We start from the raw sequence: 15107 nt of genomic DNA, 5'->3' as shown, positions 1-15107 counted from the left end.
CCATGTTGTAATGATGATGCTGTGATGTTATCAGGACACAGTTGTGGCTCTTCAGGCTTTGTCTTTGTACGCCACCAAAGTCTTCAGCTCTGATGGTTTCAGTACAGTGACGGTTCAGTCAGCAGGAGACTCTCACAACTTTGATGTGAATCAGGACAACAAGTTACTGTATCAGGAGAAGAAACTGACCAATGTTCCTGGCAAATACAGTATTGAAGTGAAAGGCTCGGCTTGTGTGTCTGTGCAGGTCTGTCAAGTTTCCTAAAGCAGATTTAGTAATGCCTTAAAACAGATTAAGACTTGTGTTCAATTAGGAGTTATTTATAACTTTTGTGATCATTTTTTTTTTATTTTATTTCAGATTTCTCTTTTCTACAATATCCCCACCCCATCTGTACCAAATACATTTAACATCTCTGCTAAGACAGAGGGAGTGTGTGAGAAATCTAACGGACAAATTCTGGATGTCAAGTTAAACATTGAGTAAGAATAGGATTTGATTCACATTTATATGCTTTTCCTATTAAATGAACTTATTGATGATGTTGGACTTTTTGTTTATGTTCTGGGCAGATATTCTGGGTCACAACCCAGTACCAACATGGTCATTGTGAATGTCAAACTTTTGTCTGGTTTCATAGCAGAACCTTCTTCACTAGATTTGCTAAGATACTAAGTGAAAGTTATCACTGTGCCTTCAATCCAACATGTCTATACATTTTTTTTATTATGCATTAAACACATATATATATTTTTCACAGCTAAAGACTGCAGAACTTGTGAATCGTGTTGAATCAAAAGACGACCATGTCATCATGTATCTACAAGAGGTTTGAATGATAACATACAGTAGATGGTCTGTAATGATAATAAAGACTTCTGAAAAGACTATTAGCATTGACAACAAAATTGGTTCTGCATCATGGCATTGATAAACTTATATTAAATGTTGACTTTTTATTTTATTACTTTTTTACAGGTTCAACGTAACAGACCTGTTTTTTACACACTGCGTATTAAACAAATAGTTGCAGTAGAGAACTTAAAGCCAGCAGTGATACAAGTCTATGATTACTACCAGACCAGTAAGACAATAAACAATATTTATATTATGCACTTTCAACAAGTCTTGACACCTATAGTGTTTTTTATCTTGTTTCCAGGTGACCGGTTTGAAAAGGAATATTTCAATCACTGCCTAAATAGCTGAAGATGAAACATCAACTATTTTCTCGTGTTGTACCTTCTGTTTAATTTTCCTTTCTGTACTTTTAAGAATTATCATGCTTGCAGTTGTTAGATAGTGCCATTACAATCAATTACAGTGTAATTCATGAAAGTGTGCAATTGTTGTGAAATTCTCTGTAAAAGTAGCATTCATTTCCAATAAAAACGACTCACACTTAGAAATTAAATTCTAATGTCAAATAACTTACTAAAATATTACATTATAATTAGTGGTGAGCAAAGATGAATTGTAAAATAAAAGTACAAAATAAAAGTAAATTTGTGCATAAAATATGTGTGTGTTTTGTGTTTAATTATTATGTAATGTTTCTTAAATACAGTTGAAAGAAAAAGTATGTGAACCCTTTGGGCGTACTTGGATTTCTTCATAAATTGGTCATAAAATGTGTTCTGATCTTCATCTAAGTCACAACAATAGAGAAACACAGTCTGCTTAAACTAATACCGCGCAAACATTATACGTTTTCATGTTTTTATTGAACTCAACATGTAAACATTCATAGTGCAGGGTGGAAAAAGTATGTGAAACCCTAGGCTAATGACTTCTTCAAGAGCTAATTGGAGCCAGGAGTCAGCCAACCTGGGGTCCAATCAATGTGATGAGATTGGATGTGTTGATTAAAGCTGCCCTGTCCAATAAAAAACACACACCAGTTTTGAGTTTACTGTTCTGAAGAAGCATTGTCTGATTTGAACCATGCTTCGCACAAAAGAGCTCTCAGAAGACCTACGATCAAGAATTGTTGACTAACATAAAGCTGGAAAGGGCTACAAAAGTATATCTAAAAGCCTTGATGTTCATGTGTCCACAGTAAGACAGATTGTCTACAAATGGAGAAAGTTCAGCACTGTTGCTACACTCCCTAGGCGTGGTCGTCCTGTAAAGATGACTGCAAGAGCACAGCGCAGAATGCTCAATTAGGTGAAGAAGAATCCTAGAGTGTCAGCTAAAGACTTACAGAAATCTCTGGCACATGCTAACATTTTTGTTGACAAATATACAATAAGAAAAACATTAAACAAGAATGGACTTCAGGGGAGGACACCGTTGAGGAAGCCACTGCTGTCCAAAAAAAAACATTGCAGCACGTTTGAAGTTGGCAAAAGAGCACCTGGATGTTCCACGGCACTACTGGCAAAACATTCTGTGGACAGATGAAACCAAAATTGAGTTGTTTGGAAAGAACACACAACGCTTTGTGTGGAGAACAAAAGGCACAGCAAACCAACATCAAAACCTCATCCCAACTTTGAAATATGGTGGAGGGGGCATCATGGTTTGGGGCTGCTTTGCTGCCTCAGGCCCTGGACGGATTACTGTCATTGATGGAAAAATGAATTCCAAATTTTATCAAGACATTTTGCAGGAAAACTTAAGACCATCTCTCCGCCAACTGAAGCTTAACAGAGGATGGACGATGCAACAGGACAACGACCCAAAGCACAGAAGTAAATCAACAACAGAATGGCTTCAACAGAAGAAAATACGCCTTCTGGAGTGGCCCAGTCTGAGTCCTGACCTCAACCCGATTGAGATGCTGTGGCATGACCTCAAGAGAGCGATTCACACCAGACATCCCAAGAATATTGCTGAACTGAGACACTTTTGTAAAGATGAATGGTCCCAAAGGTTTGTGTGTGTGTGTGTGTGTGTGTGTGTGTGTGTGTGTGTGTGTGTGTGTGTGTGTGTGTGTGTGTGTGTGTGTGTGTGTGTGTGTGTGTGTGTGTGTGTGTGTGTGTGTGTGTGTTACATAATTATACAGAGAACTCAAATATTAGGGAAAAACTCACAATTATTTTGTATATGATTGACATTTGCCCACCACTAAGTATAATCATTATTTATATACATTACTGTGCAAAAGTCTTAGGCCACCACCACCATGTTGTTTTAGAAGTTTTAATGTCCATCCATATTTATTTTTCAATCTATTTTACTAACATAAAAACAGAAATACAGGAAAAACGAATTTCTTTAAAATAAGCAATTAGGATTTCATTTTATTTAGGTTTAAGAGATCCTGCAGTTTCCTGCTATTGCTCAAATGAAAGGGGAGTTTACCCTAAAAACTTGAAACATCAGTTTACATTTTTATACAGCTTTTAATACTATATACACTTTTCCAGTGTTTTCTGGATGTATTCTATTAAAGAGACTGAGAAACAATTATATATGATCACTATAACATTGCAAAAACAACAAATCTAATTCTGGGATGGTGGCCTCAGACTTTTGCACAGTATGTTTCATAGCAATACATAAACATGTTTGTTTGTCGTTTTCCTAAACATGACCTCATAAATAACAATTAGGGATAAGGTAGCCCTACAGAGACGGGTGTTATTGTAAAATAAATTTTATAACGATCGACTGAACTCTTTCCTGCTTATTAGAAGGCTGCATGCCACATGAGTAAACAATTGGGCATTAAATATTGATTTGAAACATTTTAGTAACTCATTTGATTTGAAAACGCTGCGATGTTCAGCCACTAGAGGGAAGCATTAACAAGTCTATGATGTATGTGGGCGCGTGATGTAACGTGATTCATACGTATACAGCCCAGGGTGCTAATAGTAGTAACAGGGATCGAAAATTCATATTATAAAAATATATATAATAACTTACAAACACTGGAAATTTGCCGTTTGAATTTAGAAAATGATCACCAGAGCAAGCAACACACAAACGTTCTCAGTGCCTGATGTTCTCCACTGCGCCATCGAGGGCGCTCAAGAGGTATCATTTCATTTCAGCACAACGGAACTGTCCAATCACGACCATCCCCATCCAGCCGAAGTGATGTCACTTCCGTGACAATAGGGTCAGCGTGACAGATTTATCAACAAAAACAAGACCGACGCGGAAAGGGAAAACCGTTCAGATCAAAGTGCAAAATTCAAATTCAAACGACATGTCAACTGACCGTCAGTAAGTTAGGCTTCTGTCTCTCCGAGGAGCTGCTCATTTAGTGTAAGCTACTTTATCATTATGTATGGATGTTTCTTTTCTCGGGCTAGCTATAAGTATTAGCTGAAGTACGTTGGTGCACTCATTTTGGACTCAAAATTTACGTTCGAAATTAGATTATCTTTTAACGTAAGGCACTGAACATTTTATTTGCACTTCTGTGAGAACTGGTTCAGTGAGTGTGTCCGTTATCTAATGTACATCCGATGTTGATTTAGACACATTGCGTCTCTCGTCCTATAACGTTACCTGTATCGTTAATGTCATGTGATGATTTTGAAATGGTCGTGCGTCTGAATCTGGTGTTTTTGCACGGTAGAGTTGGCTGGTGGTGCAACCATCTTTTATCAGTTTAAACAACGAATTTATACAATTGGTCATTTTTAGGGTATTGTTTGAAGTAAGCGAAGCAAACACAAGTTGGTTGCTAAAGGCAGCAACAGAACATAGACTATAAACTGTAGACTATTCTGTAAGTTACATTGAATAGGTCTGTTTATTAAGCTGGTTGGATTTCTATGTAAAAACGAGTGCTCTTTTTACCAGACTATTTTAGGCAAAGTTTTTAGTAAGTCATTTAATGTTGTCTTATATGTTATACTGTTAAATGTACATCTGCCTTAATAATGTATATAATGGGCAAATTTCAATCGGAAGTGACCATCCCTATGGCCTGGGCCTATTTGCTTAGATCAGAATACGTGATGTGCAAACTCTACAGTCGCGCAATTGTTTCACATACTGTGGCTGATTAAAGTTACTTAATTAAATATATGTTATTATATATATACTTTATTAAATATACTGTGGCGAAGAGAGCAAAATACAACGTCGCGACTGTTTATGCAACGCCCCCTTCCCGAAGTGCTCTTCAGGGGTGCAAAAACGCTGTTTGGATATCAACCAATGTACCTTCTTAAAGTGTGGGGGGAAATTGCTCCTATGGCTATTGAAACAATTTTGTCTTTGTTGATGGTAATTGACTGTTAAAGTCACAATGAAATTGAAATTATAATTTTTTATATTGGGGTATTTTTTACAAATGAAAGCTTGATTATTTACACAAAAAAAAAATTGCCGTCATAATCTTTAATCAAAAGCGCAAATCTCCTTCTCAAAACATCTCTCTTTACTTCCGGTCATGTGGTATGTCGGGTGGGCGGTGCCTGGGAAAAGATGGGCGCGATTCGCAAATAGCAACATGGCCCAACTTCCAACACCCCAATAAATTCTCCAGGGCTGAATTCAAGTCAACCCAAGCCCACTCTTTTTTATTTATTTATTTCAGAAGCTGTTTCATGCTGTTATATGTCACCATGGGGAAAATAAGACAATCGCTACTCCGTTTCATTGTGACTTTTAAGTGCTATCATTATTTTTGTCTTTTTTTCTGCAGTTGTATCTCTAAGCTCCCTTAAGATAACCCAAGGACATTAAACTGGGCCACGTCACTCCACTTGTGCACGGCCATACTGTATCAGGGTAAATGACAGGGCTTGCTTTATCATTTTAAATTTGTATCTTAATGATTAAATAACTTACTGCAGTAATAACGCCCTTTTTTATTGCACAGCTCTGACTGTGGACCTGTGAGGACAAGTAGCACACCAGGTGGGAGTGCATGAAACTCATAGCGGTTGACTCAGTAAAACATTTATTTGATTACATTTGAATATGTAAACATATACACTATATTGTCAAAAGTTCTGGGACACCCCTCCAAATCATTGAATTCAGGTGTTCCAATCACTTCCAGTGAAAGGAACTCTTAATGCTTCATCATACCAAGACATTTTTGACAATTTCGTGCTCCCAACTTTCAGTTTGGGGATGGCCATAAAGACATGGTTGAGCAAGTTTGGAGGAACTTCAACCCAATAGAACATCTTTGGGATAAATTAGAGCGGAGACTACGAGCAAGGCCTTCTCGTCCAACATCAGTGTCTGACCTTACAAATGTGCTTTTAGAAGAATGGTCAAAAAATCCCATAAACACACTCTTAAACTTTGTAGAAAGTATTCCAATAAGAGTTGAAGCTGTTATAGCTGCAAAGGGTGGGTCAACTCCATATTAAACCCTGTGGATTAAGAATGGGATGTCATTCAGGTTAATGTGCATATAAAGGCAGGTGTCCCAAAACTTTTGGCAATATAGTGTATATTCACCAACATTGTCTTATTGAGTAAAGGCAGTGGTTTCAAGTTTGCTAAGAGCATTATTATTACGTATTTAGTCAGCAAATGGTTAAATCTAGGCAATTCTGAAACAGGCTAGATTTAAAAATTGAACTTTTAGGCCAGAGAGCTTCGCTTTTTAACTGTATGCTTACACATGGCCAGATTGGGATATGTCATTAAAATGTTCCCATTAAAAGTAACTGATGAAACACTTTTATATGTACAACTTGTTACAGATTTAATCATATGCTGGTGTAAAATTAAATATTAATAATCTATATTTCATTTATTAAATGTTTTATGTTAAAAGTGAAATGTGTAATTTCATCACAAATGGCATCAAATGGAGTAGCAAAATATTGTTTCCAAACTGGTTTCCTAAACATTTTTCCAACCCCTGTCTCCCATTACACTCTTGAAAATCGAGGTACTTTAAAGGTTCTTCACAGTGATGTCATATAAGAACCATTTTTGGTTCCTCAAAGAACCATTAGTTTAATTTTTTTTAAGAACCACTTTTTTCTTACCTTTTTTTCTAGTAAAATAGAACCTTTTGTAAACAAAAAGGATATTTCTGGAACAAATCATCCAAAAATGGTTCTTCTATGTGGCATCTTGAAACACCTTTCATTGGTTGTCCTAGCTCAAATTTATTCAACTATTCATAACTGCATACAGTCATCTCTGCACATTATACTGGGATACAAGGATGTATGTAATATTTAAACAGTTACGCATTTTACTTTTACATAAAAACTGCTGGAGATGTTTCTGTAAGCAGTGGCTTTGCTGTTATGTGCTGTCCCTTCCCGAGTGTTCAGCTCTTTAACGTTGCATCTGCAGCTGCATAAGGTGCGTGACGTGGGCCAGCATAATGGAAGCCTCTGGGATTGAAGGCCGCACCTTTATGCAGGCGATAAGTGAAAAATACAGCCCAGAGAACTTCCCCTGCCGTCGAGGCCCAGGTATGGGTGTGGTGGTTGTGCCGTCAAGGCAACAGGTATCACCTATGAAAGGTAAGGACGGCATTCAAGACTTGGAGGCTTTTAAATGGCTTTTAAATCACTGTGTTTTATAGTTTAATAGTTTTATGGTAATTTTGCCTTTAGATCGTCTGAACTTGCCCAGTGTCTTGGTGTTACATGGCTGTGGAATCAGTCACGCTGGAGATGAGGGAGAAATCGCTGCCTTCTGTGCCCACGTAGTTGAACTCGATCTGTCCCACAACAAACTCCAGGACTGGCATGAGGCGAGTTAATACATGCATTGTCTTAAAGGGATAGTTCACCTTAAAATGAAAATTCTGTCATTTACTCATCCGCATGTTGTTCTAAACCTGTATGAATTTCTTTGTTCTGATGAACACAAAAGAAGATATTTTGAGAAATGATGGTAAACACACAGCAGATAGTGACCATTGGCTTCCATAGTAGGAATTAAAAAATATGATGGAATTTAATGGGTACCGTCAACTGTGTGCTTACCATCATTTATCAAAATATTTTCTTCATCATTTATCACAATTATTCTAATATATTTTTTTCCTACTATGGAAGTCAATGGTCACTATCTGCTGTGTGTTTACCATAATTTCTCAAAATATCTTCATTTATGTTCATCAGAAAAAAGAAATTCATACAGGTTTGGAACAACATGAGAATGAGTAAATTTAAAGGTGAACTATCTCTTTAACCCATATGTTTGGTATTTTATCAATTCGAAATAATTTAACAATTTTCTTGAAAGTTTGTCATGCTTTTGGTTAAATATTAACCTTTTCCAGATCAGCAAGATTGTTTCCAACATCCCGAACCTGGAGTTCTTGAACCTCAGCTCTAATAAACTGTGTAATGCAGTCTTGGATCCAGACTGTGCTAAGGCTTTCTCCAGGATACGGCGTTTAGTTCTTAACAATACTCAAGTGTCTTGGGACACAGTGAACACTTTCACACGAGAGATGCCTGAGTGAGAGACTTAAAATTTCTCTTGAAAAATGTTTGAATCCAAATGTTTGTATTATGTGTTTCAGGGAGTGAAGATGAGCTTGTGTGGTATTGATTGCAGTATCGATTTTGAGATGTCTAGACGGTTCAGAATATCATGTTGGCCACTCAATTTACATTATGGTTTTATTTTGTAGTTACTTTTTTAACTATACAGACAGAGTATATTAATTGCTTCATACATGTGAACCTGTGAACAAAGCACTTTTACATAATTGATAGATTGATCATTACTGTCCACTTAAGCCCTACCATCACCTTACTGTTTAACTCTTTCCCCGCCAGCGTTTTTTTTTTTTTTTTAAGTTGCCAGCCAGCGCCAGCATTTTTTATAATTTTCAAAAGTTTAATGCTTCCAGAAAATGTTCTTCTTTAAATATATAAACAAATAGTATATCAAATGAAAGAACAAACCCTCTGCTTTCAAACAAAAAAAAACATTTCATCCTACCTTCTTTTTATCACCTCTCAAATATGGGTAGGTTTCTTAAAAAACACAAATTTTTGAGCAAAAAGCTGAGATAATTGCATTTTTGTGAATGACTTTTCATAGAGATCAGATGCAGAGCGATCAGAGTTGTTTCTCTTCCACGTGAGGCGCTATTTCCAGGTTGTATAAGTTGCGGAACTATCCTGGTGGATAATAGCGGTATTGCGGAAAGCCGGAAATTCTCGTCATTGCCAGGGAAGCGTTTTCTCTTAATTGACGAGTTATCTCGTCAATGGCGGCGAAAGAGTTAATGGTGCTTTCTTAAAATACTTCTCATGTCTTCAGCTGTAATATTAGTGGCCAGTACAAATGTCTCTGCTATGTGTTGACTAATTATTAGTATATTATTAGTGTTTCTTTGTGATTAGATTCAAATGAGCGCTAAAGAGTGGTGCCATAGATTGAAGCACTACTTCAGTAATACGAATCTGTTTTTTTAGGCTAGAGGAATTGTTCCTAGGCCTTAATAAGTACACCACTGTGACACCTTTCCCCTTGCCCTGCTCCACACTGCGTCTGCTCCACGTCACAGACAACAGCCTGCATGAGTGGAACGAGGTGCGAAAAATCGGCTCTATGTTCCCTGCTTTAGACACTCTGATCATGGCCAACAACAACCTGAGCTCCATTAAGGACTCGGGAGAAATCCTTCGCCGACTCTTTCCTGAACTACGAAGCATCAACCTGCACAACTCAGGTATTACTTTGTTGTTTTGGTGTTGACAATTATTTCCTACTTTGTGTCATAATTAAAGGGACACTTCACGTTTTTTGAAAATAGGCTCATTTTCCAGCTTCCCTAGAGTTGAACGTTTGATTTTTGCCATTTTGGGGTCCATTCGGCTGATCTCCGGGTCTGGCGCTACCACTTTTGGCATGGCTTGGCATGGTCCGTTGAATCTGGTTGGACCATTGGCATCGCTCTCAAAAATGACTGAAGAGTTTCGATATTTTTCCTATTTAAAACTTGACTTTTCTGTAGTTACATCGTGTACGAAAATGACCAAAGAGTTTCGATATTTTTCCCATGAGGAACAACGGAAAAGTTGTGATTTTCTAGGCAGATATGGTTAGGAAATATACTCTCATTCTGACGTAATAATCAAGGACTTTGCTGCCGTACGATGACAGGCGTAATGCAGACATCCCAAGTCTCCCGGAAGTTCCGGGAGTCTCCCGCATTTTGATAGCGGCTCCCTGATGCCCGCAAATTAGTTAAAATCTCCCGGAATCTAGAGCGAGCAAGAAAGAGTAGCACGCGCACGGCAGAGAGGGAGTGGGAGACCTTGCGTGTGTGTGCTAGTGCATAGATATGTATATAAAGGCTAGATGGCTCAAGGCGGAGTCCCTAACGGCATCACCTGGCGGCCATCTTACGACAGGGCGCTCGCTCACTCGTAGCATTGAGTTTAATGGTGCAGGTACTTTTAAATGACCATAACTTGCTCAATTTTCTACCGATTTTCAAACGGTTTGGATTTTTACAAACGTTATTAACGTGGCTATAATTCTGGATGCTTTAACATGTTTCATGAATTTATTTTTTATTTTTAGTATAGGTATGCAGTGTCATAGGTACATCTTTGACGTTTATAACAAACCAAACCGTTTGAAAATCGGTAAAAAATTAAGCAAGTTATGGTCATTTAAAAGTACCTGCATCATTAAAACTCAATGCTACGAGTGAGCGAGCGCCCTGTCCTAAGATGGCCGCCAAAATGCGGACGTTGCACTCAATTGGCCAGCAGCGCGGACGAACCATCTAGCCTTTATATACATATCTATGTGCTAGTGTGCCTCATTAAGCGCATGTAAGACGGAGAGCATCCTGATTGGCCTGCTCTGGTAAATCAACCAATCAATTGTCAGTGTGGGCGGGCTTTTATCTCTTCTCCCGACATAGATACAGTTCTCCCGAAGGTGAGTTCAACAAGTTTAATATCATGTGCATATTTTTCAGGCTGGCTACTAGTTGCCAAGGCTACATGAAAACAACAAACTCCTTAGACCTGCTTAAAGTTGCAATAGAATATAAATAATTATAAGCAGCTTATATAAATAGTAAAAGTGATCTACATATTGTAAAATAATTAACAAATAATTGGGTAACACTTTACAATAAGGTTCATTAGCTAACATTAGTTTACTACATTAGTTAACATATAATAATGAACTGCATTTATAAAGCATTTTGAATCTTTGTTAATGTTAATTTAAACATTTCTAATACATTATTCAAATCTTGTTAACATTAGTTAATGCACTGTCACCTAACACGAACAAACCATGAACAGCTGTATTTTTATTAACTAACGTTAACAAAGATTAGTAAATACAGTAACAAATGTACTGCTCATGTTTATTTCATTTTAGTTAATACATCAACTAATGTTAACAAATGAGACCTAGTTAAGTGTTACCAATAATTGCATTGGCCTCTAGAAATTAATATTATGCTTTTTTATCTTGAAATGTCATATCCTTGTCCTCCTTAATTTTTTTAAAATTTTTTTGGGGGGGGCTTCGGGATACCTCCCTGAAATGACTTTTTGCAGGTTGGGATGTCTGCGTAATGATATTATGCAATGCCCGAAAATAGTCCCCTTGTTAACTTTCAATAGTAGTCAGGTTAGTCAGGAAACTTTTCGGTCATTTTTGAGCCCAATGCTGATGGTCTGGTCAGATTCAGTGGATTGTGCTAAGCTATGTTAAAAGTGGTACCGCCAGACCCGGAGATCAGCTGAATGGATTCTAAAATGGTAAAAATCAAATGTTTAACTCTAGGGGAGCTGGAAAATGAGCCTATTTTCAAATAAAGTGGAATGTCTCTTTAATATTTTACCCTTGTAGTTACGTAACACCTCAAAAAATCTGATTTTGTGTGAGTCAGGACTTAATCAGTGGGAGGACATTGAGAAGCTAAACTGTCTGCCCAAACTAGAAGAAGTGAGGATACAAGGTATTCCTCTTCTTCAGGCCTACACAGACGCCGAGCGTCGAAGTCTTGTGATAGCCCAGTAAGTACAAGGGATCTCAATAGACTGTTACATAAATCTAATTTTTCACTGTAATGTTCTTGAGCACATTTATCATCTTATTTCACCAATTGCAGTCTGCCTTCGGTGACCTCCCTGAATGGGAGTGTCGTGACGACTGGAGAAAGAGAGGACGCAGAGAGGTTCTTTATCCGGTATCACTTAGATCATTCAGAGGAAGAGCTGCCACACAGATAAAGACTTAGAAAGGAAAAATTATTGTTATATTATAAATATTGTACTAAAGTTTAAGTATTTGCCTTTGCTTTGGAGATATCACTGCTTGGTGACCAAGTATGGGAAACTGGCTCCTCTGGCTGAGATTGACTTGCGTCCACGTTGCCATGCCAAGGTGGAGGTGCGTTATGAAGACAAAGTGCAGGAGCTAAGTATCCGGTTGGACCAGACCGTGGCGGAGCTAAAGAAACAGTTAAGGACAGTAGTGCAGCTCTCCACCAGCAACATGCGACTTTATTACATCGACAAGGGCTCGGCCTTTGGGCCCGATGAGTTGAAATACTCCACGCGGGCTTTGCACTCTTATAGCATGCAAGATGGGGACGAGATCCTGGTGGTTGCCAAAACAAAATAGCCGTCGCGCCCCATAGCCGTTCATTGCATTTAAATGACCAAATTTACTTTAAAATAGTGCCACCGGGGCTTCACAGAGTGAATGAGACTGACTTTCAGGGAAGTTAAACAAAAGCTAAGCTCATCAGATTTTCCAGGGCGCCAAGGATGTTTTAGTTGTTCACATGCAGCACTTATTGTTTTACGCCACTATCACCAGAAACACCACCTTGAGTCGTGTACACCTTGGGTTTTGGCCTCCCATTTGTCTTAAAGGTCCAGTGTGGGTTTTTAGTGGCATCTGGTGGTGAGATTGCGAATTGCAACCAACCTCAATTTTAAAACGCATAGAGAAGCTACAGTAGCTTCCCCAGGACAAACATGTCATCGTGTGAGACAATGTAGGGATGAAATGCGCTCTGTAGAACTGTTTAAAGCTACTTCCAAGTAAGTGGATGTAGATATAAACGGTTCATTCTAAAGTAATAAAAACAATACAGTTCATTATGTAAGGTCTTATACACCATTGATAATATAGTTACGTATATTATATTGCATTTCTATTAAGAGATCCTTATAAAAGCTACACCATGCACGTTTAAGACAAACAGCGCTGATAAAGCACAGTGGCAGTCCACAATGTGCAGTTTAAAGATCCAACAAGACAATCATCTTTAGCTTAAAACACTGACTTAAATGTCTAATTTAAAGAAAATATTGCACTGCACTGGTGTCTTAGTCATCGAAAGTCATGTCCATTGCCTGCTGATATGTGTCATATGCTGTATCAGCCATTACATACATGCAAAAGACTCTCTCAGGCCTTGTATGTCTCGTATATGGGCAGTGCTTCACATTAGAAAATATTTGGCTTATTCACATTTATCTTTGAGTATTCTTAAATGTATACTTTATTTGATCTATTTTATGATCTGAGTGTTGCATGTTTTTCTTTTCCATATTATTTTTATAAGTAATTTGTGCAGCTTTTATTTGTTTATTGACTGATTGATGTTCAAGATGATACAAAAAGATACATCAGTAGCAAATGAATCATGTTGTATGGCTGCATCCATTCTGTATAATATAACCAGGGGTTGTGGCTCCTGCATTAATAATTTAAAACCTTATTGACTTATTGATACTGCAGATAAAGTATTTGCTTCACTTGTCTGAAATGTGTGTTCAAACATGCAATGCCAGACTGTTTCCATATGTCGCAAAATATGTCAGTCAGTGTCAGACATAGTACGTTTATTTTGATTATCAGGTTAATGCCAGCAAATTATTTGTTTAAATTTAGTTCTATAATCAGATTATTGTGTCCGGTTTAACAGTATAAGATGGGTTTAGCTGATCTAGGACAGGCTAAAACACTCATTTATTGCAGTCAATCTTTCTCATTGAATAAGTTAGTGACTGGCATGTAACATGACTTGACATGAAGGATTTTTTATTGTTATTTGAAGTTATTGAATAAATACTGACATTATTTTAGAGTAACACTCAATGCATTCGAGTTTAATTGCACTGAAATTTTAGAAATGCTTAAGTTAGTAATAGATGAAATTGTCTTATGTACTGAATACTAATATATAGCAGATTAAAAAGATTTTACTTCAAATATTATACATGCTCTATAAGATAATAAAGACAGATATTATATATATAAGTATATAAAGTTCTGATTATACAATCCTCTATGCCTTTAACATTCATTTTGCCTTTACCTGCTGTCCCAGTCTAGCATTAAAGGAGTATGAAGCAGTGCTTTCTACATAGAGAATTCTCTTTTAGAGTATCAATATTTTATCCTCTGTGCCCACATAGGATGTGCTACGGATATTAGCGTTTCCCTTTTGCATAACTATTTTATGATTTTTTTTGCAAAATATGTGCATTATTCATAGTCTCTATTAATTTTATATCCTTAAGGCAATGTCACTTAAACTGTGGCCGCATATGAAGTGTGAAGACAGAAATTGTTTTCTGCTATGAATCGGCTGAAATTTAGGCAAGTGTTACTGTTAATTGCCATTTTGCCAGCATTTTTTAGCTAGTGTGGACTCTCAGAACAATTTACATTACTGTTATTCATTTTACTGTGTCAGAATTCAACTGTATGGTTTACAAATTGTATATTTTACACTTTCTTTGCTCTCGGATTACATGCTCTCTGCTCAGTTGTACATTTGCAGTCACTAATGTATTAATTTTACAGACATCATGGATACTGTAAATGATGTGTAAAAGGCTTTTAAACGTCAAATGAATGATTAATGTGAGATAGCTATTTATCTAATGGTTGCATTATGCTTGTTATTGTAATGAACACTGAAATACTTGAGAGTTGTACAGTCACACCATTACAGTTTAAAATTAAATTTGACTGTTTTATACCACTGATTCGCCAGCATATGTGTGCACTTATGCTGATGTGTATCTGATTGAAGTTGAATGGAGTGGCTCAAAAGAAACAATAAAGTTTATTGACTGTCATGGCTATTGTTCTTTCTTTCCAGTAATATCTAAATGATTTATAGTAAAGTATAGGTTAGGTTAAGCATATTATAAATTGTTGAATTAAATAACGAATGTATTGCCCCCCCAAA

The 15107-nt window shown here is 37.1% G+C and overlaps 2 protein-coding genes across 5 annotated transcripts in view; both read left to right on the top strand.

Annotated features, from left to right (window-relative positions):
- LOC129437944 (pregnancy zone protein) overlaps positions 1-1415 on the top strand; it is a 31151-nt gene extending 29736 nt beyond the window's left edge. For both annotated transcript variants that reach the window (XM_073862535.1, XM_073862536.1), the window contains 6 exons: positions 35-247; positions 362-483; positions 574-668; positions 766-830; positions 980-1085; positions 1164-1415. In XM_073862535.1, the coding sequence (XP_073718636.1) occupies positions 35-247; positions 362-483; positions 574-668; positions 766-830; positions 980-1085; positions 1164-1210 (648 nt within the window). In that variant the 3' untranslated portion in view covers positions 1211-1415. The remainder of the gene's footprint in view (positions 1-34; positions 248-361; positions 484-573; positions 669-765; positions 831-979; positions 1086-1163) is intronic.
- A 2590-nt stretch (positions 1416-4005) lies between these two features.
- tbcela (tubulin folding cofactor E-like a) lies at positions 4006-14994 on the top strand. 3 transcript variants are annotated; one of them, XM_073863544.1, is made up of 10 exons: positions 4009-4180; positions 5616-5701; positions 5793-5830; positions 7241-7413; positions 7507-7646; positions 8181-8362; positions 9331-9587; positions 11781-11907; positions 12003-12122; positions 12202-14994. In XM_073863544.1, the coding sequence occupies exons 4-10, from the start codon at positions 7272-7274 to the stop codon at positions 12515-12517; spliced, it is 1284 nt and encodes a 427-aa protein (XP_073719645.1). In that variant the 5' UTR covers positions 4009-4180; positions 5616-5701; positions 5793-5830; positions 7241-7271; the 3' UTR covers positions 12518-14994. The 3 variants fall into 3 exon arrangements, with proteins under 3 accessions (XP_073719646.1, XP_073719645.1, XP_073719644.1); XM_073863543.1 differs by having other exon boundaries at positions 4009-4222; XM_073863545.1 differs by lacking the exons at positions 5616-5701; positions 5793-5830 and having other exon boundaries at positions 4006-4222.
- The last annotated feature ends 113 nt before the right edge of the window (positions 14995-15107 follow it).

The sequence above is a fragment of the Misgurnus anguillicaudatus genome, chromosome 24 (assembly GCF_027580225.2).
Source record: "Misgurnus anguillicaudatus chromosome 24, ASM2758022v2, whole genome shotgun sequence".
NCBI classification, from domain to species: domain Eukaryota; kingdom Metazoa; phylum Chordata; class Actinopteri; order Cypriniformes; family Cobitidae; genus Misgurnus; species Misgurnus anguillicaudatus.
This window is presented reverse-complemented; position numbering and strand designations above follow the sequence as displayed.